General features: G+C 41.7%; 1 protein-coding gene across 1 annotated transcript in view; it reads left to right on the top strand.

Moving 5' to 3' along the window:
* The window catches only part of B3GAT2 (beta-1,3-glucuronyltransferase 2), a 73,735-nt gene extending 46,315 nt beyond the window's left edge, over window positions 1–27,420 (top strand). Inside the window, exons 2-4 of the mRNA XM_026507115.4 lie at window positions 3,519–3,663; window positions 26,777–26,925; window positions 27,011–27,420. Coding sequence (XP_026362900.2) covers window positions 3,519–3,663; window positions 26,777–26,925; window positions 27,011–27,097 — 381 coding nt within the window. The 3' untranslated portion in view covers window positions 27,098–27,420. The remainder of the gene's footprint in view (window positions 1–3,518; window positions 3,664–26,776; window positions 26,926–27,010) is intronic.
* The last annotated feature ends 3 nt before the right edge of the window (window positions 27,421–27,423 follow it).

Genomic DNA, 27,423 nt, shown 5'->3' with positions numbered 1-27,423 from the left:
ACAGTACCTGCTGTGTGATTCCATTCGTGCAGAGTTCTGTGAAATGCAAACTAGTGCTCCGGGACAGGAGATCGGTGGTTTAGGGGGTGAGCAGATCGGAGGATCGGGGATGCGGAGAGTGATGGGAGGGATGGATTCAAAACGAGCACAAGAGAACTTTTCGGGGTGAAGAATATGTTCATCACTGGGGTGATGGTTTCGTGGCTACATACATACATCAAAATGTATCAGACTTTACACTTTAAAAATTACATTTCATTCTTTCAGGGATCCTCCGAGACCAGCCATGTGTCTGGCGATTGACTAGGACACATAGTCCGCTCTCTGTAGTTACATGTGCATGTTTGGTTGTCCTTGTGGCTTAGATTTTTTACAGTGACACAGTAAAGATACACAGCCAGATCAGTGAGGGAAAGACACCAGGAAGAAGGGCGTGGAGGAATCCATGTGCAGACTCCCTACGTTCTCCCCCTCCCATGAGGGATCACACCTGCACATCCTCCCTCCGGCAGAACTGTCACCACAGGTGTGCGACGTTTACGCCCTGGGAAACCTGTGTAACAGTCAGGGCTCTTTAGGGGGACTGGTCCCGTAGGCACCTCCTGCCTGCCAGTGTTTCAGATTCCCAAAAGGAAAACGTGTTCAGAGCCCCCAGGCGGGCAAAACAACTTTATCAACATAGGGACTGTTTGAAAAGCCACGTTCCCAGATGCCAGCCAAGGGCCAGCCCTATAAGCAAGTCTCTTAGACAGTAGTCTCCGAACTATTAACTCTTTTCTACAATGAGTTGTACCTCAGTAGGACTTTTTAAAAATCATATAAGTTAGTATGAGAATAAGGCAATGGTGATTAATTTACTGAGAAAGTAATAGATTATAAAAAGAATTCCAGATTTGTGGAAGACCAATACAGTGAGATCTTTATTACCTGATATGCTTCATGCCCTTAAATCTTTTTGGAGTGAGGTGGGAGATTAATAAGTGAAATTGGAATGCCTGGCAAATGGGAGCTTCTAGTTACTTTTACTCTTTAATGATAAGACTTTTCATTTGAGGGGCACCTCGGTGGCTCAATCAGTTAAGCATCTGCCTTCCGCTCAGGTCATGATCCCAGGGTCCTGGGATTGAGCCCCACGTCGGGTGAGGCTTTCTGCTCAGCGGGGAGCCTGCTGCTCCCTCTCCCTCCTGCTCCACCTGCTTGTGCTCTATCAAATAAATAAATAAAATCTTAAAAATAAGACTTTCCATTTGAATTATATTTGAAAGTATTTCCCAAGTACATAATTTTTCTTTCATTAAAAAAAACCCCTTGATTGATAATCATTATTTTAACCATTGGTTAACTGATCATGACCCAGTTCTTTTTTTTTGTAATAATTTTTTATTATGTTAGTCACCATACAGTATGTCCCCAGTTTTTGATGCAATGTTCCATGATTCATTATTTGCATATAACACCCAGTGCACCATGCAGTATGTGCCCTCCTTAATACCCGTCACTGGCCTGTCCCATTCCCCCACCGCCCTCCCCTCTGAAGCCCTCAGTTTGTTTCCCAGAGTCCATAGTTCCTCGTGGTTCATTCCCCCTCTGTTTACCCCCCCTTCATTCTTCCCTTCCTTCTCCTACTGATCTTCCTATTTCTCATGTTCCATAAATGAGTGAAACCATATGATAATTGTCTTTCTCTGCTTGACTTATTTCACTTAGCATAATCTCCTCCAGTCCTGTCCATGTTGCTGCAAATGTTGTGTAATCGTTCTTTCTGATGGCTGAGTAATATTCCATTGTATATATGGACCACAACTTCTTAATCCAGTCATCTGTTGAAGGGCATCTCAGCTCCTTCCACGATTTAGCTATTGTGGACAATGCTGCTGTGAACATTGGGGTGCATATGGCCCTTCTCTTCACTATGTCTGTATCTTTGGGGTAAATACCCAGTAGTTCAATTCCTGGGTCATAGGGTAGCTCTATTTTTAACTTTTTAAGGGACCTCCACACTGTTTTCCAGAGTGTCTGTACCAACTTGCATTCCCACCAACAGTGTAAGAGGGATCCCCTTTCTCCACATCCTGTCCAACATTTGTTGTTTCTTGCCTTGTCCATTTTTGCCATTCTAACTGGCGTAAGGTGGTATCTCAATGTGGTTTTGATTTGAATTTCCCTGATGGCTAATGATTTTGAACATTTTTTCATGTGTCTGTTAGCCATTTGTATGTCTCCATTAGAAAAGTGTCTGTTCATATCTTCTGCCCATTTTTTTATTTGATTGTTTCTCGTGTATTGAATTTGAGAAGTTCTTTGTAGATCTTGGAAACCAGTCTTTTATCTGTAGTGTCATTTGCGAATATCTTCTCCTATTCCGTGGGCTGCCTCTTAGGTTTTTTTTTTTTGACTGTTTCCTTGGCTGTGCAGAAGCTTTTTATCTTCATGAAGTCCCACAAGTTTCTTTTTTCTTTTGGATCATAACCCAGTTCTATAGCAAATAAAAGAGCTTTGGTGTTGGGCGGGGAAAAAAAACCTTTGGTGTTGAAATTGTCATTACAACAGGCCCACCAAATGTAGCTATGTAGGTTACGCCCAAGGACACCCTCAGCTAAGAGGGTGAGTGGAGCTGAAATCGGCCTGTACTTTAATGGCCAAGCCACGGCCCCCACATACGTGTGTGCCCGAGAAAAGGCAAGCTTCTAGTTTGCACAAAGATGTCTTGTGGGCTGCTTATGGTCCTGTTCGACATGTGTCTTAGAAGGTGGTGGTGGTGGTGCTTTTCCCCTAAGGTGCTGCCCTAATGTCAGCAAGCTTTTTCGTGAACATGTCTTTCCCCTTAAAGAATTCAGCAAATCACTTTCAGCTCAGGCCTGTCTTTAACCAGCGCTCCACCAGATACCGCAGTGTGTGCTGGAAGAGGGCCAGCTTCTCCAGCTGCCTGCATGGGCCCAGTTTCCCTTGAAAGGCAGAATGTAGGGTACGTTTTTCTTTTTGTCTCTCTGGAGAATGCCGGGGATCTTTTCTGTATCTGGATGCCATTATTAACACCCCCAGCCAATATTTCTGTGTCTATATAAATAGAAAATTCATAGAAAGGCAACTCCTGTGGCTTCCCTGAGTGAAATTTTTGCTGTTACTGAGCAATAAAGTTTCCTAAAGGGAAGTCAACCCTCTCACTTCCGAAGACGCAAAGTTTGAAGATTCAATTTTGAAACAAATAGAAAATATTTTTGATAGTCACAATTTAGCTTCAAATAAGTGATGTTCAGATACTGACACCCACTTTATTTCTCTTAAGCCTTGAGCCGCCAGATGACTCTGTGACAGGTGGCCAACAGCGCCAAGCGGACCCGCATCGAGCAGCAGTCTGCCAGCAGAGGGGTTCTGTTCGGAACCCTCAGCTTCTGAAAATCTACGCCCCCCCCCACCCCCCACTCACCCCCTTTCTTCTGTGTGGTTCACATTTCTTTCCTCCCTCAAGTTATTTTCTGTAAGAAAACTTAAACTACATCTCTTTCCCCTTTTTGTAGATGCGAACTACACGCAAAGTCTCTGTCTGGCCAGTGGGCCTGGTTGGTGGGCGACGCTATGAACGTCCGTTGGTGGAAAACGGCAAAGTCGTTGGCTGGTACACCGGCTGGAGAGCAGACAGGCCTTTTGCCATCGACATGGCAGGTGAGGAGTGTGGATGGTGACATTTGCTCCTCCCTGATTTTTCCAGTGATCCTGTTTGTAACAGCGTCCTGGAGGAAGGAAGCTTTGAAAGACCCTAGAGCGTATTATATTCAGCAGATAAATTATAATAAACCTTCAAAGCAGGCTTTTTGATTAATTCAAGTAGGAATGGACTTTGTGCGTGATTAGAAGTGGTCATTCTGTTCCATTTTTGTCAGCTGTCCATGCGGCCATCTCTTCAACAAGCGTATATTACATGCCACGTGCTGGGTTGGGTGTCGGGTCAGTGGTGGGAACCAGACTTGGCCCCTCCTCACAGGGGCTGCTGCCCGTGCCTTCTGGTGCCCCTCTGTTGGAGTCCAGTTGGTTTCAGTGTATCACATGCTTATTGATAAACTTAACAGTGATGTGAAATTGACAAACTAATCATTTTAATGCTTATTGATAAATTTGCTACTTATTGATACATTTAATAGCTGAAACATAAAATTGGATTTCTGGTTTTTCAAATATTTATTAACTGAGTATAACTGTCTTTTAAAGTTTATATTCTCTGGAACACCTGGGTGGCTCAGTTGGTTAAGAGTCCGACTCTTGATTTTGGCTGAGGTCACGATCTCATGGGTTGTGAGATCGAGCCCTGCGTCGGGCTCTGCGCTAGGCATGGAGTCTGCTTAAGACTCTCTCTCTCTGCCCCTCCCCCCTCTAAAAAATTTAATTTTTATTCTCTGACCAACCCGTTGAATTGAGTAAGACCTATAGTAGTCCACAAATCCCAAAATGCTACGTTGTCATAAAGCAACGGATTTTCTGTGGGTTCTGTAAAATGAGGCCTATGGTAACTTTGGAAGGATGCAGTTTAAAATGTGAGGCTTAGGGGCGCCTGGGTGGCACAGCGGTTAAGCGTCTGCCTTCGGCTCAGGGCATGATCCCGGCGTTACGGGATCGAGCCCCACATCAGGCTCCTCCGCTATGAGCCTGCTTCTTCCTCTCCCACTCCCCCTGCTTGTGTTCCCTCTCTCACTGGCTGTCTCTATCTCTGTCGAATAAATAAATAAAATCTTAAAAAAAAAAATTAAAAAAAAAATAAAAATAAAAACATGAGGCTTAGAGGCGAGAAAAATCACTGACATTTATAACCCAGAAGATGGAGGCAGAGAAGCTTCAAGACTAATTTCGTCCATCTTCAACTCTGGAACACAGCTCTGTCTGTCTGTCGTCTGTCATCCTGTGCTTGGCCAGTCCTCTGTGTGTATTTCCCAACTGCAGTCAAAGTCTCTACACTCTGAATCCTGATGGGGTGAAGGCTGTGTTCTGAACTGGATTCATTACTTCTATTCTGGCAATCCTGTGAATTTAAGGGAGCAAGAGTAGGAAGAATGCTGGGGTAGGAGTTGTTGGGGGAAGTTCTCGTGCACGGCACTGTGGCGGATCTGCCGCCCTGCATCACGGGAGGGGACAAACTAGGATATTTTTACCCGACATTTAACAGACATTTCCCGAGTGCCAGTTTTGTGGAAATGTGTGTCAGTGTCTCTGACCCCAAGGACAGTTTGGAGCTCTTACCCTTCCCTGGCCACCCTGTCCGGGGCTCTCCCCTCTGTTTCCTGACCTCCCCAACACAAGCTTTACCCTTTGGTCTTCGGTTCTTGCAGCCTCAGAGCTGAGCTGGCCTCTCAAAGAAACCATTTACCTGAAGGTCAGCCATACTTGGAAGGTCTTGAGGATTCCCAAAAAGGCCTTTCCTCAATGAAATGGGAGTTCATGACTCTGAAATTCGAAGGCTGTGTCTTTTGAGAATCTGGTTTCTTACTGAGAGGAAGTGTAACTTTGAGCAGAAAATGTTGAGAACAGAAGGCAAAGTCTTTTGCTTCCCCAGGGCTTAGTTTCCCTGTGTGTGGGATGAGCTGTAGCATGTCTGACCCCTGAGGTCTTCTCTGATGTATTCTTCCTTCTCCTGGCTTCCATCCTCGGGAAGCTCAAAGAGAAGCCCAGGTCCCTGGTTCCTAAGTGAGGAGTCGAGGCTGCTAAAGCGGCCCGCTGCTAGGTGTCTGGTCCGTACCTTTCCCAGAGCCTTGCTTCCCCACAAGATCTGCCGGTGTGTCTCCTTGCACGTAGGATCTCTGCCTACAGCCCTGCAAGGTAGCTTCGAGGCGAGGACAACTTGGATACGTCTTCCTGGATTTTGTTGTGAGAAATTTTACGTAGATGATCGAGTATCCAGTAAAGCCATGGAATATTTGCACTGCTTCCCCCCAGTTTGGATCCGTATCTAAAATTCAAGAAAGGCACGTGGGTTTTATGCATTAGGCCTGGCCTGTGACAAGATATCTGATGCCTTTTTACTGCTAAATTCCCTGGTAGACTTTGCTTTATGACATGACTGATGTTTGGCTTTTTTCTAAGCATTTCAATATATTTTCAAAGCATAATATAAGAACTATCATAAAATATGAATGATTTGCCTATTTCTTAATTATCCTTGTTTCAAAATAGGAATAAAATTTCTGTCTCTGAGAAAACAGGTTTTGCCATGCTAAATTATTTTCTTCACACATGAACTTGCTTTGCAAATTAGTTTTTGGTAAATTATTAGTATTTTTGAAAGCCTTTAAGTGAGAGTGATTTCGTTGATCAGGTAATGATTCTGATGTGGAGGGAGTTCTCATTCTAAAACTTGAAAATTCACAGCTTTGTTTACGTTTCACATAAGATTCATGAATTCTCTGTGGGAGGAAGGGAAAGACCTTGTGGACCTTCACGTACCAATGGTACTTTTCACTTCATTTTTAAGTTACAGCCACTCTGTGTCTGGAAGGAGAGAGAGAAGCTGGAAGCCCAGTGTCCTGCTGGCCTCTGGACTGTCAGGGAAGCGCTGCTCAGGAAACGGTCTGTGGGGTGAGGACCGCCTGGGGCCTGGGCCTCTTCTGGATTCCCAGGAGCTGAGTGAGAAACATGCTGCCTCACCCACAGGCCGCATTTCCACAAGCGTCTTGCTGTGGGGGTGGCGAGCACCTTCCCTGGAAGCCGCCAGGGTCTGTCCCGCCCGGGTTTCTGTGAAGTCACCGCCTAGCCCATCACTCGAAGCTGATTTGAGTGTCCGACCCTGAAACTGTAACGTTTCATGTCATTCAGGGAGTTTGACTCTGTGTCCGTCTTTATTTTGCCGTGTTGGTCTTGGCAGGTGCTGTTTTTGCTCTCAGGTGAGGAAACATTGCTGTAACTTAAAAATGAAGTCCATGAAAGGATTGGGGAGGTTCCATTTGGGCAGGACAGTGATTACAGAGGATGTCCCGGGAGCGAGTAGCTGCGAGGGCTGCAAGGAGCTACGTGTAAGGTAGAGGAAGGGTGGGATGATTTCTGAGGTCCAGCTCTAAGGTGCTGTGAGTTTTGACAAGTTTTGATTCCAAGGATTGAGGTTGTACGTGGGCCATTGTATTTATACTTTATTTTTCTATTGACACCTAGCTTCTCCATCCCTACGGCTTATCCCCATTTCCAGTATACAGTAGTTTCTAGCCTCTAGAGATGTAAAGGGCCCTTTTTAAACTGAAAATCAGATCCATGCTTTAGAAGAGACCTCTGGGGAAGTAGGGTGAAATGGTGGGTGCAGGGCTGGGGGTGGCGAGCACCACTAAGAGGCAGGAGGGCCAGGAACAACTCTTTCAAGAAACGTGGCAGGATTGAGAAGGGAAGAGAGATGGTAGCCATTTCAAGGGGTAGGAGAACTGCTTTTTTGTTTTCTTTTAATGAAATAAGACAAGTTGAAGTTTTGAGAGAAAAAGAGATGTGTTGAAGTCCCAAAGGAGAGGAGATGGGGGGGTGGGAGGGATTGGGAACTCAGATGGACAAGTTCGTCTCAGCAGAATCACCTCTAATTCCTAATAAGGAGGTGAGATAAGCAAGGAGACCGAGACCCGGGAAGGTGGAGGGGCTGGTGGTTGGAGGCTGGCCGTCTGCTGAATATTAGTGATGCGGGAGGAGCACCGTGGGCTGAAGTCCGCAAACACTTACTGACTGGGGGGCTGCACGGACTTTGTAGGGAACACACAGCCGCTGCCCCCAAGTGGTTGTGTATCTAGCAGCGAGCGAATAACTATGATAAATATGTAACTTACTGTCCCATGAGATAGAAAATGAGGTATGAACGGAATGTTTTGGGTTTACGATTTAATAGAAGAGAACTGCTCTTGAGGGCAGTTTGGGAAAAGCATCGTGGAAGAGGTAGCACTTGAGAGGTGCCTTACCTGCAGGCCCAGGTCAGGGCGAGTTTAGGGAACAGCAGACCCCAGGGTCTATGCAGCTCTTGGGGGAGAGGCAAGCTCGGGTCAGCCTGTAAGGATTGATGGCTGAAATAGAAATTTGTCTTCATTTCTGTAGATACTGGAGGATTTGTGACATTTTTGAGTTGGGGACTGACGGGATTGCAAGTGTGATTTGAGAACCACGTGGTGGCAGGTGAGGCATGAATGGTGGCGTGGCCGCCTGGGTGCAGGGGGTCTGAGGTGACAGAAGGCCTTTAAAGAGATATTACCTATTTATGAAATTTTAACAAGCCATTTCAGATTCTGCCCATAAATTAGCAGAATTTTGGTCTTCTTAACAATATTGTGTGGTATGGTAATAATGGGTATGTTAAATTTAATTTTGGTTTTAATTATTGTTAATATGTTGAATTATACTTTGAGTTGTAACTTAAGTGCAGAAGTATATGGTGATTCCAGGTAATTAGAACATTCTGTTAACCAGAATACCAGTTGTCTAAAAATAGGCAAATAATAACAAAAATAAGAATTTTCATATTGGGGAAAAAAGAAAATCCCATTCCTCGACAAGTTTCCGGGCTCTGGATTCACTGTGGGTGTGCTGTCCTTATGGAGGGTTGTGGAGTTTGGGCTCTCGAGAAATAGCGGTCACACAGGGCCTTCTTTGTCTTGATATTTGTCGACAAGGAATTTTGTCTGGATTAATTTACTTGGCAAACCCTTTCTTGGTAGATAATGTAGTAAACAGCCCGGTTCAGATCATCAAAGCCAAATGAACATAGCCAGAATTGGCAATGTTTTCCTTTGCTTTGTGAATACAAATACTGCATGAAAGAGAGGTGTGGGGCCCCTGGGCAGCCCGTTTGGTTGAGCGTCCGAATCTTGGTTTCGACTTCGGTCATGATCTCAGGGTCATGGGATTGAACCCTGCGTCTGGGCTCCCTGCTCAGTGGGGAGTCTGCTTGGGATTCTCTCCCCCTGCCTCTGCCCCTCTCGCCACTTGCACTCACTCATGTTCTCTCTCTCTCAGATCTTTTTTTTTTTTTAAAGGAAGGTAATAACCTTGCCACTTTGAGACCATTTGTAAATTAAATGTGTTGTTTTCAATATGTGACTATTTTGTATAAGGAAGATAAAATTAGTGTTCTCAGTAGAGACAGTGTGTCATATGGTGCCTTCCAGTGCAGGGTCTGGGGACCGACTTGGGACCTTGTGCTTAGGCTGGTGCAGTGTGACTGTCACTGGAGTGGTGTGTGGGCTCCCTGGGACAGAATCGCAGCTGCAGGGGCATGGTGATTCTGTCCTGAGAACTTAGAGCACCACAGGGATGGTGGTGGAGTGTGAGGGGAAAAGCTGTCTATTGCCCACTTCTTATCTATTTCCGGAATGAGGTGCATTCCAGAGACTTGCTCATTTCTTACCTATTTCTGGAATGAGGTGCATTCTAGGGGCTTGCTCATTTCTTACCTATTTCTGGAATGAGGCGCATTCTAGAGACTTGCCCACTTCTTATCTATTTCCGGAATGAGGTGCATTCTAGAGACTTGCTCATTTCTTACCTATTTCTGGAATGAGGTGCATTCCAGAGACTTGCTCATTTCCTACCTATTTCTGGAATGAGGCGCATTCTAGGGGCTTGCTCATTTCCTACCTATTTCTGGAATGAGGCGCATTCTAGAGACTTGCCCACATCTTATCTATTTCCGGAATGAGGTGCATTCTAGAGACTTGCTCATTTCTTACCTATTTCTGGAATGAGGTGCATTCCAGAGACTTGCTCATTTCCTACCTATTTCTGGAATGAGGCGCATTCTAGAGACTTGCCCACATCTTATCTATTTCCGGAATGAGGTGCATTCTAGAGACTTGCTCATTTCTTACCTATTTCTGGAATGAGGTGCATTCCAGAGACTTGCTCATTTCCTACCTATTTCCGGAATGAGGTGCATTCTAGAGACTTGCTCATTTCTTATCTATTTCCGGAATGGGGCACATTCTAGAGACTTGCAGGTGTTTGGTGGCCTCCCCGGCGTGTTCGGTGCTGTCCTCGCGAGCCGCATCTGTGCTGGGTCACCGCGGCCGTGCGGGGTCAGGAGCGTCTGTGCATCCGTGTGCCCGTCATCAGGGGACTTTGTCCAGGGTAGCTGAGGGTGGGTGGCCGTGTTCAGGTGGGGCTTGGTGGAAGTGAAGTGGTATCCCTCAGAATTTCAATGAATGAAGCATTTGGGACGAAGGATTTTGAAAATCCGAAGTTTCCGCTTCTGCGTGGGAGGCCGACTGATGACCGTTTGCCGCGCACCAGGCGTGTTTACCAGGTGTCAGGCGATCCGCGGTGCTCTGGGAGCTTTCTTATTTCGTCTTCACTCGGTTCTGCAAGGGACGTGCTAGCGCTCTTGTCCTCCTTTAAATAGAAGGAAGTGGAGGCCGGGACCCGCCAAGTCACTGGTCCGAGGGTGCTCGGTGATCCAGCTCGGTTAGCGCATCTCCGGCGATGGCGCTCCCGCTTAGTGCCCAGTGACCAAGTCCTTAGCTCTGAGCCTCCGTGCCCTTCCTCTGCAGGACGGGGGGAAGGGAATCCCTCACAGAGTAAGACCTCAAATGCAGAGCCCTTGGAACAACACTGCAGACACCTGAGCGAGTGGTCTCTTCACCAAGAAGCGAGATCAGTGTCTGTGATCCCCCGTCACCTGGGTTTGTCCAGGGGAATTGGCTCAGTGCTCTGTGTGGCTGATGACCGCGGTGACCAGAGCTCCGCAGGTAGCTGCGGGGGAGGGGCGTCGCTGCCTCCCAGGCTCTCCTTGGGCACAGCAGGCGTACTGGCCCAGTTTCCCCACCTAGAGATTAGGGATCCAGCCACCTGCCCTCTGGGTTGTGAGCTTGAAAGGAGAACAGATACTGCGGGAGTTCCTGCTGTTCTGTCAGGGTTTGAATTCTCACCACATAGAGCTATTTCAGATCATTCTGGAAGGTAATACTTAGGAACATGCAAACTCTTGGCTTCGGGCTCACGATGGACTTTCTCTCTGTCCCGGCTGGTGGGCCCGCGCTCATCACCACTCAGCGAACGGACTCAGCGTGCGAGCCGGCGTGTGGAGATAAACAGCGGCCCCTGCTTTAGATGCAGTACGCCAGGAAGAGGCTGATCAATAAGAGAAAAACGAAACAAAAAGATCCTCGGAAAGTTGAGAAGTGGCTATATGCTCATTTTCATAATTTCCCAGATGAAAAATCATTTCATAATTACTGGTGGCCCGTGGGGAAGGATTTCAAAGAATGATTCTCACACTTTCTAATCCGGTCAAGAGGGGAGAAACGTGCCTTTTCAGCACGCTGACTTGCCTAAGAGTTTGTGGAGAGCATCTGGGGATACGTTTTCATTGGAGTCTCCTGAAGAGGCGGACAGCGTGTGAGAACAAATGAGAACGAAGGCCTGGTGCTGGGCGTGGCTGACCCGGGGGCTGGCTCGCCTGCCAGCTTTCCTTGGCACGCCGTGGGCTGCCGTGACTAGCACGCACGTCTCTGCCCTGGCTTCAGAAGCTGAACTTAGCGGGCCTTCTTCCTGGGCCCCTTGAGCAGCCGTATCACGCGACCCCAGACGCTGTGAACTTGAGTGCACCTCATTTCACATCACTTGACCGTGACCAGCCACCAGGTCAGCCGAGCATCGCCCCATGCTCCTGGGCCCAGGGTAATCCAGAGCGGCACGCACTGCCTTCCAGAAAAGGGAATGTCACTTTATCTTCCCAGGTTTGCCTCGCTAATTTCTAGTTCCCTTTCAAAACTCATTAATAGTATAGGGATAGCTTTTTCTGGGAAGTTTTTCCCGATTTTTCCATCCATCATAGAAGCTGCTCCCACATGTTGCCCTTATGCACTTGTCCTCGGGCGGTGCTCACTTTGGTGTCCTGCCCACGCCGGGCTTCCTCTGCTCCTGGAGCCCGGGAGCTGCACCGGGAGAGGGGTCATCTCTTCTGCCCACATCTCTGGCCTGGCCATGGTCCCCGACAGTAGTAGCTTGCACAAACATTTGATGAATTCATGAATTCTAACTTGTCTTTATTTCTGGTGTAAGGATTATCAAAATTAAGTTTAACAGCTTCTTATTCGTAATTGCCATTACTTTTTTTAAGATTTTATTCATTTGAGAGGGAGAGAGAGTGAGAGAGCACAAGCGGTGGGGGGGGGAGCGGGAGAGAGAGAAGCAGGCTCCCCACTGAGCAGGGAACCCACCTCAGGGCTCCATCCCAGGACCCTGGGATCATGACCTGGGCCGAAGTCAGATGCTTAACAGACTGAGCCTCCCAGGCTCCCTTGCCATTATTTCTTACGGTGAGTTTTTTAAAAGGGGATGTTGAGCTCTCTAAGGAGTGTCTAATTCAGTGGGTCTACACCTGGCTACACATCAGAATTACCTGGAAAGCTTTGAGAAAACCTCCACATGTGGGCATCATCACTGATCAATTGAGCCGTAATCCCTGGGTGTGGCACCTAGTGTGTCTGTATTTTTTTTCTTTCTTTTTTTCTTTTTAGTCTGAAGGGATGAAAAAGTGCAACTAGAACTAAGAATGGCTGGTGTAGGTGGTCAGAAGCTGCTTCCCTTTCGTAGGCATGGCCTCCTCCCTTGCCACCCGTTGAGTCTCATCTGGAAGTTGGAGGTAGGATAGCCCCCTGCTGAAAAAGTTAGAATGTTCAATAAAATTTTTTCCATAGAAAACACTTCCATGGGTCAAGGAAGAAGAGAATTTGAGCATAGGAGAGGAGTTTTAAAAACTATAACAACTGAAAAGCACCACCAACACTCTAAGAGACTGTTTTCACTGGGAAGGCAAGTTTAATCTTTTTTAATTGTGGTATAATGTACTTAACATAAAATTTACTATTTCAACTATTTTAAGTACAAGGTCGTATTAAGTACATTCACGTTGTGCAGTGATCACCACTATCCATCTCCATAAATTTTTCATCATCACAAACTGTAACTTTGTACCCATGAAACACTAACGTCTCACCTCCCGCCCCCATCCCAGTCCCTGGTAACAACTGTTTTCTTTCTCTGTGATTTGGACTATTCCACATACCGCGCGTAAGTGGAGTTATGCACTATTTGTCCTTTTTTGTTCACTTAGCATGATGTCTTTATGGTTATGTGTCAGAATTGCATGCCTTTTTAAAGCTGAATAGTATTTCATTGTATATGTAGACCGCATTTTGTTTATCCGTTCATCCATTGATGGACAGTTGGGTTTCCACCTTTTGGCTATTATGAATAAGGCCATGAACATGAGTGTACAAATAACCGTAAGTCACTGCTTTGAATTCTTTCGAATATACACCTAGAAGTAGAATTGCTGGACCATATGGTAATTGTATGTTTGATTTCTTTTTTGTTTGTTTGAGAAACAGCTGTACTTTTTTTCTACAGTTGCTGCCTCATTTTACGTTCCCATCAACAATGCACGAGAGTTCCAGTTTCTCCATATTCTCACTAACTCGTTATTTTCTGTTATTTGAAAAATTATTTTACTTGTATGTGCTGGGGTTTGAGGAATAGGAACACAGATATGTTTTCCAGTTCTGTATATTCTCGGTTGGAATAGAGTGGCTTAGTGACACATTCAGTAGTATTCGTGGATAATGTAAAGCAGTGGATAATGGATAATGAAAATCTCATAGGTGAAATAAAGCATGAGACAGTGATTCTTAATCAGACATTGTCAACCCTGTTGATTGTGCCATTCTCAACATACACAACGCTTCATTTCCCGTCAGAGTCCTTTTGGCTGTTGAGCCAATAGAACCACTTCTCCACTTCTGAACTTCAGCCTTCGGCATGCCTTAGTTCTCTGCCACCAACCTACAAAAAAATCCATCATGGATATTTTCAGTATTCGGTTAATTAAGCCGTCTTAATTTATCTTCGATTCTTTCCATTCTGATTCAGCATCCTGACAGTTTACTTAGAAGATTTAGGTTTTTGTGATGGTTTGTTTTCAGAGTAAAGATTTAAATGAATTGTTTATAGATTAAATAACATGTCTTAGAAATGAGGAGAGTTTTATTTTTTTCCACAAAGAACAATGACTGCTAAATGGCTTTTGAGGCGTTTTAAAAACTGGACCAATAAATAAATAAAGAAGGTTAACCCGGAAGCAGTCATAAAGTTTCAGTCCATATTCTGGAGCAGACTGACAGATCCATTTAACAGCCAGGCCATGCTTTCTCATTCCTTTTTGGCACTAGCAGAAAATCATTCTAAGTGTAATTGGAAATAAATGTGGAAAAGTGTAATTCTGCCTGCCCCCTAGGAGCACGCATAGCTCTCGAGTATTCAGGCTTAGGACCGTGAAAATCTGTACTTAAACATTTACATGAAATAGTGGCAATTTAGACATGAGAGTAAGTAAAGGACACATTGCTTTTATACAGCCTTCTTTTTTTGCTTTCCATGTGACTGAAGTATAGTGAGAGTGATTTCTGAAACACTATTAACACATCTGTTTTTCAGTTGGATTGTTCACAGATGCCAAGACTGGAAGGTAAAAATAATGAAAAAAAAATAAGTAGCAATTTTCCATTTCATGAATTGAGATATACTTGACATATAAATACTAGTTTTAGGTGTACAACATTTGTATATATTGCAAAATGATCACTACAGTAAATCTAGTTTACATCCATCACCACATACAGTTAAAAATGTTTTTCTGTGGGGGCGCCTGGGTGGCACAGCGGTTAAGCGTCTGCCTTCGGCTCAGGGCGTTCTGTGATCCCGGCGTTCTGGGATCGAGCCCCACATAGGGCTCCTCCGCTATGAGCCTGCTTCTTCCTCTCCCACTCCCCCTGCTTGTGTTCCCTCTCTCGCTGGCTGTCTCTATCTCTGTCGAATAAATAAATAAAATCTTTAAAAAAAAATGTTTCTCTGTGATGAGAACTAAGTTCTGCTCTCTTAACTTTTAAATATACAATATAGTATTAACCATAGTCACCATGCTGTAATTCCATCCCCGGGAATTATTTAATTTGTAACTGAGAATTGGTACCTTCTGATCACCCTCTATCTGCCTACTTCTAACTAACAAACCGTTAGTCTGTTCCCTGGATCTGTGAGTTTGATTTTTTTTTTTTTTTAGATTTTGCATGTAAGTGAAATAATTTGGCATTTGTGTTTCTCTGACTTATTTCACTTAGCCTGATGCACTCAGGGTTCATCCACGTTGTTGCAAAAGGCAAGATCTCCTACTTTTTTATGGCTGAATAATATTCCATTGTGTGTATCCGCACCTCCTTATCCATTCATCCATCAGTGGACACTTAGGTTGCTTCTGTGCTTTGACTGTTGTAAATAACGTTGTAGTGAATGTGGGGGCATGCGTGCGTAGATCTTTTTGAGCTAGTTTTAATTTTCTTTTGTAAATACCCATAAGTGGTATTGCTGGATCATATGGTATTTTAAATTTTTTTGAGGAACCTCCATACTGTTTTTCATAGTGGCTGCACTAATTTACACTCTTACCCACAGTGCACATGGGTCCCCTTTTCTCCACGTCCTTGGCAACACTTATTTCATGTCTTTTTGACTCCAGCCATTCTAAGATGTGTGAGGTGACCTCACTGTGATTTTGATTTGCATTTCCCTGATGATGAGTGATGTTGAGCATCTTTTCATGTGTCTGTTGGTCATCTGTATGTCTTCTTTGGAAAAATGTGTATTCAGGTCTTCTACTCATTTTTAAATCAGATTGTTCTGGTTTTTTGCTATTAAGTTATGTGAATTCTTTATATATTTTGGATGTTAACCCCCTTAGCAATGTGATTTGCAAATATTTTCTCCCATTTTGTAGGTTGTCTTTTTATTTTGCCAGTGGTTTCCTCTGCTGGGCTGAGGCTTTTTATTTTGATGTGGTCCCACTTAGTTGTTTTGGCTTTTTTTGCCTTTACTTTTGGTATTAGATTCAAAAAATCATCACCAAGATTGCTGTCAAGGAGCTTACAATCTATGTTTTTGTCTAGGAGTTTTATGGAATCAGGTCTTACATTCACGTCTTTAATCTATTTGGAGTTAATTTTTGTGTATGGTGTAAGATAGTGGTTGGGTTTCATTCTTTTGCATGTGGCTATCCAGTTTTCCCAAGACCATTTATTGAAGTCTGTGCTTTCCTTATTGTATATTCTTGGAACCTTTGTCATAAATTAATTGACCATATATGCGTGTGTTTATTTCTGGGCTCTTTATTCTGTTTCTTCTATCTATGTATCTGTTTCATGCAAATACCATACTGTTTTTATTACAGCTTTGTAATATAGTTTGAAATCTTCCTAGGTATTTTGTTCTTTCTGATGCAGTTGTAAATGGGATTGTTTTCCTAATTTGTCCTTCTGATAGTTCATTACTAGTGCGTAGAAATGCAACAAATTTTTGTATATCAGTTTTATATCCTGCAATTAACTGAACTCATTTATTCTAACAGTTTTTGCTGGAGTCTTTAGAATTTTCTATACGTAGTATCATGTCATCTGCAAATAGTGACAGTTTTACTACTTCTTTTCCAATTCGAATGACTTATTTCTTGTCTAATTGCTGTGGCTAAGACTTCTAATACTGTTTTGAATAAAAGTGGTGGGAGTGGGCATCCTTGTCTTGTTAGGGAAAAAGCTTTCAGCTCTTAACTGTTGAGTATGATGTTAGCTGTGGGCTTGTCTTATACGGCCTGTATTATGTTGAGATCCATTGCTTCTACATCTTGTTTGTTGAGAGTTTTTATCACAGGTGGATGTTGAATTTTGTCAAATATTATTTTTGCATCTATTGAGATGATCATGTCATTTTTATTCATTTTTTACTCTGGTGGATCACATCTGGTGCAGATGTTGAAACACCCTTGCATCCCTGGAATAAATCCCATTTGATCATGTGATTCTTTCAATGTATTGTTTCATTCTTTGCTAATACTTTGTTGAGGATTTTGCATCTATATTCATCAAAGATACTGGCCTGTAATTGTCTTGTGGTGTCCTTGTCAGGTTATAGTATCAGGGTACTGTTGGCCTCATAAAATGTTTATAAGGTTTTCCTCCTTTTCTATTTTTGGAAGCATTTGCAAAGGATATTAAATCTTCTTTGAACGTTTGGTAAAATTTATCAGTGAAGCCATCTGCTCTTGTACTTTATTGGGAGATTTTTGATTACTGACTCAATCTCCTTACTAGTCATTGGTCTATTCAGATTTTCTATTTCTTTATGATTCTTGGTAGGTTGTATGTTTCTGGGAATTTGTCCATTTTTTCTAGGTTGTCCAATTTGTTGGTATATACTTGTTCATAGTAGTTTCTTTTTTTTTTTTTTAAAGATTTTATTTATTTATTCGACAGAGATAGAGACAGCCAGCGAGAGAGGGAACACAAGCAGGGGGAGTGGGAGAGGAACAAGCAGGCTCATAGCGGAAGAGCCTGATGTGGGGCTCGATCCCATAACGCCGGGATCACGCCCTGAGCCGAAGGCAGACGCTTAACCGCTGTGCCACCCAGGCGCCCCTCATAGTAGTTTCTTATCCTTTCTGTTTCTGTGCCAGAAACTGTAATATCTTCTTTCATTTCTGATTTTATTTATTTGAGACCACTTTTTTTCTTGGTCATTCTAGCTAAAGATTCGTCACTTTTGTTTATCTTTTCAAAGAACCAGCTCTTAGTTTTACTGATCATTTCTATTATTTTTTTAGTCTCTATTTCACTTATTTCTGCTCTGATCTTTGCTGTTTACTTTCTTCTTCTAACTTTTGGTGTTGTTTTTTCCTTTTTCTAGTTCTCTGAGGAAGGAGTTTGTTTGAAATCTTTGTTTTTTTGGTAGGCATTTTATCACTAAGACCCTTCCTTTTAGAACTGTTTTTGCTGCATCTCATAAGTTTTAGGATGTTGTATTTCCATTTGCATTTGTCTCAAGGTATTTTTTTATTTCTCAGCAGTTTTCCATTTTTAACCTTCATGCCCTACATTACTGTGGCTGCTTCTTCCATTCTTACCCTCCTCAAATCATGATAATGGGATTGGGCATTTAAAAAAAAAAAAATGGCGACATCATTGGTAATGACAGAGTAAAGGACCTCTGAATATTGTCTTATATAGAAACAATGAGAATACTGTCAGAAATTGTCAAAATCAACTTTTTCACAACTATGGTACTTAATCCAAAGTGTATCTCAATCTGAAGAGTGTTTGTTCAAGAAAAATGGTTAAATGTTGGTAATAACAGTGAGTGTTATGTTGTTTCAACTTTCCCTATTCCCATCCCTTTCTACCTAGCTCCATGGTGGCCTTGAAAACCAAGAGTCCTGCAATCAGGGTGAAAATCCGCAGCTATTCATCCTAGCAGTCACTGGGAAGGAAGAATGGGTTGGAACTCATTCAAAGCTCCATTCTAAGAGAATTGCCATTATTTGACCTAATAGGTCGTAGAAATTGCCATTCTCAAAGCTTGGCTTTATCTGACCTCAGTCAGATCTTGCCCAGTACAGCCTTTTCCTGGGAGCATTTTTAAAAAAAATAAAAAGGAAAGCAACATCCTCAAAACAAAAACTAAACAAAAACAAAAATTAAATGTTGATTGTTCACCATTGCAGCTCTCTGAGGCAATGATAACAGTTGTGGCAAACAATAAAATAATCAAAAAATTCAGAGGAAAAATCTTGGATGATATTTATGTATGGGCTTTGAAAAGCTCTGACATATTTCTGGGATTCTAGAAGGCCATGTGGTAGTGTAGGTCTGTGTACAGCGATCAGAGCAGTGCATATGTTTATGAAAAAAAAAAAGAAAAGAAAAACAAAACAACACCTTAAAAGGCCCTGAGTTCTCACTTCTGGCTGATCTTGAGACTCTGTGCAAGATTAACAGCTGATTTCTCATCAGAAACCACGGAAGCCAGAAGGCAGTGTGATGACATGTTCAAAATAACAAAAGAAAAATACTGTCAACCAAGAATTCTATATCTAGCATAAGTATCCTTCAAAAATGAAGGAGAAATTAAGATATTCCTGATAAACAAATGCTAAGAAGATTTACCATCAGTAAATATGTCCTGTAAGAAGTACTGAAGGAATGTTTTAGGCCGAAATGACAGGATACCAGACAGTAACTCTAATCCACACCAACAAATAAGAGCACCAGTAAAAGTAATGTGTGGATAAGTTTTTAAGAGAGTACAGTGTAATTTTTACCTCTCTTTTTTCCTTGCTCTCTGATTAAAAAGACAACTGCATAAGGCAGTAATTAGAAATTAGGGTTGAGACATACACAACATAGATGTTATTTGGTGGTAACAGCACAAAGTGGGGAAGAATAATGGAGCCTACTATGTAGGAGCAAAGTTTTTGTGTACTATTGAAATTGGTATTGATCTGAACTTGATTGTTAGAAGTTAAGATGCTAATTGTAATCCCCAGGGCAACTGCTAAATAAGTCACTCAAAAAATATTATACAAGAAATGATAAGTGACAAAATGACACACTAACAAATATCCTTTTAATGCAAAAGAAGATGGTAGTGGAGGAATAAAAGAATGAAAAGATATTAGACATATAGGAAACAGACTGCAAACTGGCAGATATAAATCTTAATTTACCAGTAATTCCATTAAATATAAATGGATCAAACAATCCAGTCAAAAGACATGGGCACAATGGATTAAAAACAACAACAACCAAAAAACGCCATGATCTAAGTAGAATGCTCTCTACAAGGAAAACATTTTAAATAGGTTGAAAGCAAAAGAATGTAAAAAGACCTGCCATGCAAACAGGAACCAAGAAAAGAGCTGGAGTGACTATATGAATACCAGACAAAATAGACTTTCAGAAAGAGTTGCTACTAGAGACAGAAAGATTCTTTTATAATGATAAAAGTGTCAGTCCTTTATGAAGATGCGACAGTTGTAAAAATATATGCTTCTTATGATGGAGCCCTAAAACATATAAAGCAGAAATGACAGCACTGAAGGGGAAATACAGCTCAACAATAATAGTTGCAAACATCAACGTTCCATTTTCAATAATAGAACAATTAGATAAACTAAGAAGCCTTGAAGAGTACTGTAAATCAAGGAGACCTATGACATCTAGAGAACACTCCACTCATCAACAGAATATGCATTCTTTTCAAATGCACAATTGAACATAAAGTAATTTTTATGTTAGGCCATAAAACGAGTCTTAATTTCTTGGGCCATGCTAGAATGAAAGTAGAAATCACTACCAGAGAGGAGTTTGAAATTTAAAAGTATGTGGAAATTGAACAGCATACTCATGATCACTTGGTCAAAGAAGATATCACAAGGGAAATTGGAAAAATATTTTTAGATGAATGAAAATGGAAGCACAACATACTAAAACTTAGTGCAGCTAAAGCAGTACATAGAGGAAAATTTATACTTACAAATGCCTCTATTAAAAAGAAAGATCTGAAACCAATAACCTAACCTTTTACTGTAAGAGACTAGAATCAGAAGAGCAAACTAGGGGCGCCTGGGTGGCACAGCAGTTAAGCGTCTGCGTTCACGCTTAGGGCGTGATCTCGGCGTTACGGGATCGAGCCCCACATCAGGCTCCTCCGCTAGGAGCCTGCTTCTTCCTCTCCCACTCCCCCTGCTTGTGTTCCCTCTCTCGCTGGCTGTCTCTATCTCTGTTGAATAAATAAATAAATCTTTAAAAAAAAAAAAAAAGAGCAAACTAAATCCAAAATAAGCAGTGGAAGGAAATAAAGATTAGGGCCAAAATACATGAAATAGGTAATAGAAAAGCAGTAGAGGAAATCAGCAAAACCAAAAGTTTGTTCTTAAAAACATCAACAAAATTGACAAACTTTTTAGTTAAATTGCCCAAGGAGAAGGAGGTAAGCCTCAGATTACTAAAATCAGAAATGAAAACAGGAACATTACTACCATTTAAAAAAGACTGTAAGAGAAAACCATGAAAAATTGTATGCCAACAAATTAAATAATGTAGATGACATGGACAAATTAATGGAGGCTATTAAAACTGACTCAAGGGGTACCTGGCTGGCTCAGTTGGCAAAGCATGCAACTTTTGATCTTATGGTTGTGAGTTCAAGCTCCATGTTGCATGTAGGTGTAGAGGATTGCTTTAAAAAAAAAAAACTGACTCAAAAGGAAATAGAAAATCTGAATGACCTATAAAAATAGATTGACTTAATAATCAACAAAATTTCTATAGAGATAAGCCCAAGTCCAGATGGTTTTACTGGTGAAGTCTAACAAACATTTAAAGAAGAGTTAAGACCAATCCTTCACAAACATTTCAAAAAAAATAGTAAGGAGGCAACATGTTTGAAGTCATTGTATTAGGCCATTGTTATCCTGATACCAAAACCGGACATCACAAAGAAAAAAAAACTACAGACCAATATCCCTTATGAATATAGAAGCAAAAATTCTAAACAAAATACCAGTGGAGTTAATCCAGCAACATTATAATAAAAAGGATTATATACCTTGACTAGGTGGGATTTATCCCCGTGTGTAAGGTTGGTTCATATACAAAAGTCAGTAAATGTAATGCACCGTATCAGTAGAACAAACAACAAAAGCCATATGATCAAATCAATAGATGCAGAAAAAGTATGTGACAGAATTCAACATTCTTTTATGATAAAAACAGATCGATAAATGAATGGAAAAGAACATCTTTTTATCTGGTACAGGGCATCTGTGGAAAAAACTACCATACTTAATAGCTGAAGATGAAAGCTTTTCCCCTAAAATCGTGAAAAGGATGACCCTTCTTGACGGTTGTATTCACCATTGTAGTGTAGGTTGTTGCCAGGGTAATTAGTTGGGAAAAAGGAATAAAAGGCATCCAGGTAATAAAGGAAAAGGTAAAAGTATCTTCAGTTATCAATAGCATGTTTTGTTTTGTTTTGTTTTGTTACATAGAAAATCCTCAAGAATACATATACATGGTCCATGCTGGGCATGGAGCCTACTTTAAAAGGGGGGGGGTTGGTGCCTGGGTGGCTCAGTTGGTTAAGTGTCCAACTCTTGATCTCAGCATTGTGAGTTAAAGCCCTGCATTGGAGCCTCCTTAAAAAAAAATACACAATTATTTGTGTTAGTAAATAAATTCAAGTTTGCGGGATACAAGATCAACATAAGAAATCAATTGCATTTCTATACATTGGCAACGAACAGTCTGAAAAATGAAGCTATAAGACAATTTTATTCACAACAGTGTCAGAAATAATAAAATAGTAATAAATTTAGCAAAAGTATCAGACTTGTAAAAACTAGAAAACATTCTTCAGAGAAATTAAAGAACTAAATAAGTAGGAAGACATCCTATGTTCCTGGATTAGGAGACAACGTACGTGAGCCTAAGGCAGACACTTAACCAACTGAGCCACTCAGGTGCCCCTACATGTGTACGTTTTCATTTGGAATTTGTTATCTTTTTTTTTTTTTGAATTTCAGGTGAGTAGAGACTGACTTTTGAAATTCCCTGATACCTATTGCCAGTAGTAGAAGTGTGTCAAGAACCCAGTATTCTAATACCATTAGCCAGAGTGACTGTCAGGAGAAAAAGGCCATTAGTATCTTTCTTGTGACTTCTTACTGGCTGCCAAAAACTATCCTTTGGGAATTAAAAATAGTTTTGGTTTGTAACAGCCTTGCTTGAGGTTAGATTATGTGTAGTTAGAAAAGAGAATATGCCAGTGGGACAAGTATATGGAGGTGAGACAAAGTTGATACACAATAGTAGGAACTGATAAGCATTACTGCTGCTTTTAACTATGGCTGAAGGAGGAAGAGATTTGCTGGACTGGACTTTTCCTTTCCAGTTTGTCTGGTTTTTGTTTTTTCCTTATTGTAATGACTAGGCCCTCCAGTACACTGTTGAATAAAAATTGAGAGCAGACAACCTTGCTTCATTCCAGTCTTTAAGGTTTTAACACTGTCTTTTTGTAGATGCCCTTTATCAATTGAGGAAGTTCTTTTATCAGTTTGCTGAGTGGAGTTTTAAAAATCTTAACTTGATGTTGGATATTGTCAAGTTCATTTTCTCCATCTATTATATATTTTTTTCTTTTTAAGTCTAATTTGGTGAATTATACTGATTGATTTTGAAATGTTAAATCAACATTGCAGTCTTGGAATGAACCTCACTTGGTCATGATTGAATGCCATGAATCCAACCAATTGAATCCAACAATAAATCATCTCAGGACTCTGAGATCATGACCTGAGCCAAAATCAAGAGTCAGATGCTCAACCAGGCACCCCCCCCCCCAGTACTGCTTTAGATGCATCCCGCATTCTTGTTTTTGTTTTCATTCAGTTAACCACTTTTTCATTTCCCTTTTGGTTTCCTTTTAGATCCATAATTTATTTAGAATTACATTGTTTGCTGTCCAAATATTTGGAGATTTTCCAGGTATCTTCATATTATTGATTTCTGTTTGAATTCCATTGTTCTCAGAGAAATGCTTTGTACAATTTGAGTTCTTTTAAATTTCTTGAGATTTTACTTATGTTGTGCAATGTCCCACGTGTACTTGAAAGGATTATGTATTCTGTATTGTTAGATGGAATGTCCTATAAACGCCAGGTCAAGTTGGTTAAGTCTTACATATCCTTATTGATCAAATGTTTTTTCTATCCCCCTTTTCCACCTTTCATTCAGTTTCTGTGACTTGTGTGTATGTTTTGAACATGTTTTCCTTTTGGTAGTTTCTATTGTTATGTCTTCAAGCTTACTTCTTTTATTCGGCAGTGTCTTATCAGCTGCTAATACCAGCCAGTATATTTTTCACAACGGTGAGATCTCTTTGGGTCTTTTTTCTATCTTCTGTATCTCTCCTTAGCATGCTCCTTCTTTCCTCTACCTTTTTGGACATATGAGGTTTATATATAATGTTTTAATGTCTTTGTATTTCTGTTGACTGATTTTTGTTCTCATTGTGGGGTTGTATTTTCCAGCTTATTGGTACATCTGGTAATTTTTGTAGCTCAGGCATTTTGAATTTTTGTTGCTAGGTACTAGAAAATGTGTTAGGTTATGTTTATATACAGTATGTGTAACGTGAGTTTATTACATACATCCACATGTATATGCACACATATGCATACACACACACACACACACACACACACACAGGGCAATACAAACATACATAGGAGGCAGTATCTCCATCCTATCTTTCCTTCACGTGAAGAAGTCAGGAAGACCTTTGTTCAGAGTGGATAACCCGTTTTAATTTGGATTTTATTTTTTATACATCTGTAGGACATAGAATGCTACTCCCATGATTTTTATAAGGCTCCTAGTATCTGAAAAACTACTGCCAACATCTTTAAAGCTAAATTAATTTCACTAGAAAAAAGGAAAGGTACATATAATACTTGAGGCATAAATACTTGGAAATTAAGAAAACCCGAAATATCTATCTTGGGTTGGAAGCAGTGGCTTAAGGAGCTAAAAACTCTTTGTGCTGCTTTTAAAGGAAGAACCCTCTAACTCCCTCAGCTTCCTAGCAGGTCAGATGATTCCCTGAAAGGCAACCCAGAGTTTGGGCCTAGTTAGTGTGCAGTTCCTACATGCTGTGACCTCCTTCCTTGAAGTGCTCATTGAGCAGGGGCGTGGTGAAGAAAGTGGAGAAGGTAGGAGATTGAAGAGTATCTGAATTGCCTACCTCCTCCTTTTGTATTAGAAAAGAGAAAACCACTTTGCTACTGTGGTGAGCCACCCACTAACCTCTCTTTCCTGGGTGCTGGCCTGCCAGGTGCACCCTGTCCTCCAGTGAGGCCGGGAAAGGGCCAGCCGTCAGCTTTGCCTGCAGAAGTTGTACATGGTGCTATGTACGTTTGCTTTAAGAGCTAGAAGGATATTCCTGAACCAAGGAAAGCAAGAAAATACACTTAACTTGTATCTTTCAGTGGCCACCATGATGAATGTGTTAAAGACAAGGGAAAATGAAGGAAATCAAAGTGGCTTCATAGCATTTTCATACTGACTTGTCTACATTTTTGGATCCTTTTTTTTTTTTTTTAAATAAGAATGGGGAAATAGTACATAGAAGCCATGTGAAAAATATACCAGGATCTTTAGTGACTGAGAAGGGCAGGTCCTCAACTATAGAAAAAGCAGCAAGGCATTTCATGACACTAAAAGCGGAGTTCACCTATTAGAAAAGTCACTTTTTATGTGTGAATTTGAAACTTGGTTTTTTGCTGAAGAGGTCTGTGGCTGTTTTAGCTGAGGAAGGCTTCAGACTTGTTAGCCAAGTGGTGTGAGATGCAGGTGGCCTGATTCTGCCACCGCTTTCACAGACCCTTTTCCTGTCGTCAACCCCGTTTTCCAACTGTAAATGGTGGCCAATGCCACCTGCCTTTCATAATATTTATAACGGTATTTTTATTTATATACTGTAGTACCTTTTGAAGATTGCTTTGCAGTTAGTGGCGTTTTTCCATTTGCTAACTTTACATCAGACACTGAGTTGAAAAGGTGTCACACCTCTTGCAGATGAGGAAATCGGAAGTTTCAGGATCAAGAAAGGTTAAGTGACTTGGCCAGTGTCCCAAGTACAAGGATCAGGGCAAACACAAAAAAGCTTCTAATTCCAAATTCAGCGTTCCTTCTGCTAGAATGTGCTGCCTCCCTCCAGGATTGGTGGAAGATACTGGGGCCAGTCCTCAGGCTAAGGCTTTATTTATTCTGCCTCACGCAGCATGTGATTACCAAGTTGTGTTTGTAGGTGACTTAGTGGGAGGTTTTCCTGTAAAGGGGGCAGGGTCTAGATGTGGGACTGGCCCAGTCCGGCAGGTGGAGACGTTATGAGAATGCTTGTTGTGGTCTTCTCATAACTCCCCAATTACTGCCTGGTATCATTTGGTACTTACTTTGCTAATTATACTTTTGCAAGCATAAATCAATTCAGTTAATGTAAAAGAGGACAAAATATTGCTAAGAAATGCTCCTGGAGATTGGTTCTCACAGCTTTAATTCTGGGAGGGTGTCTGACTTTACAGTGTCAGCTTAGTCCTTACGAGAAGAGGTCCAGGGCTTCAGACTTTCAAAACAACTACAAAGGTTGTACAGTTGGTTACTGAGATAGCTTGTAGACTGTTTAATGGCTAAGCCTTTAACACAGCGTTTGTTAAACTACAGATTTAAATAGTAATGATTTTTTATGACCAAACCATTGAAGGAAATTGACATTCGTTTCCTTAAAAAAATGAAACCCCAAAACCAAATTTATCAAATGGACAGATACCTCCTGCACTGATTTCCAAAACCCCCACCCCTGTCAGTTTGAACCAAATTGGAAATTTAAACCAAATGATTATATATTTTTCATGTCCTAGCTGACTTCTATTCCTTAGTCTTCTAAACTCAAAGTAAATCACAGCAGTGCTGGTTCAGATAAGAGCACACATAAAAACGTCAGCCAACAGGCAGGAGACCTGGGCGGGGCTCTCTCATACCCGGAGGGTAGTTCGGGTAAGTCTGTATGCTCTTCAACTACGTTTAGTTCTTAATTCCGAGTGTTGAATGTTGGGGTGTGATGACCTCTATGAAAGATCAGCCGATTAGCAACGTTGCCCCCCCAACCCCAGCCTCACATATACACCTTTGTCATGACACTGAATGTACTACATCGTAATGATCGGTTTTCCTTTTGAGACTGTGATGCATGTTGCGCCTAATTCAACTTGGTGAACCAAGACCTGACACATACTTGGTATTTAAAAAAATTTCTGATGTGTCCGAAATTTTACAGAAAAAAAGAGAAGTACACCAGTGTTTTACTTTAAAGTCTTTTTTTTTTTTAACTTTTCACAAAGGATTTGCTGTAAGTCTTCAAGTCATCTTGTCCAATCCAAAAGCCGTATTTAAGCGTCGTGGATCCCAGCCAGGGATGCAAGAATCTGATTTTCTAAAACAGATAACAACAGTTGAAGAACTGGAACCAAAAGCCAGTAACTGCACCAAGGTATTCGTTTCACTTGTGCTGCTTGACCTTGCTGAGTGTTAGCGTTAAGAAGCGTGGCTACCCAAAAGCTTTCCCTCCCCTCCAGGTTCTCGTGTGGCACACTCGGACAGAGAAGGTTAATCTAGCCAACGAGCCAAAGTACCGCCTGGACACCGTGAGAATTGAGGTATAAACGGCAGCAGCAGCTGGTGCGGTTCGCCTGTCTAGTGCACGCGGAAGAGGAGCTCGGAGGTCAGGCTGCAGAGGATTCAGGTATTGTTCGCTTTACTTCCGTACGACAGCCTGTGTTGTCATCGGACGGACATCTGTTTCCACAGAGCTTGTCAGTTCACACAGCTGATGGGACGGTATCAAATGTATGTTTCTGTCTTCCTTTGTTCTGCATGTCTTCCCTACAACTAAACTGGAGGCTCTTTGTACAGTACAGCTAGTGACACTGCAGGATACCATTGTGAGTATCTTACGTACTTTTTTTTTTTCCCATTTGGCCTTATAATT

Source organism: Ursus arctos, unplaced genomic scaffold, assembly GCF_023065955.2.
Source record: "Ursus arctos isolate Adak ecotype North America unplaced genomic scaffold, UrsArc2.0 scaffold_29, whole genome shotgun sequence".
In the NCBI taxonomy this organism is placed as follows: domain Eukaryota; kingdom Metazoa; phylum Chordata; class Mammalia; order Carnivora; family Ursidae; genus Ursus; species Ursus arctos.
The sequence above is the reverse complement of the archived record's forward strand: the minus strand, read 5'-3'. Positions and strand labels throughout refer to the sequence as shown.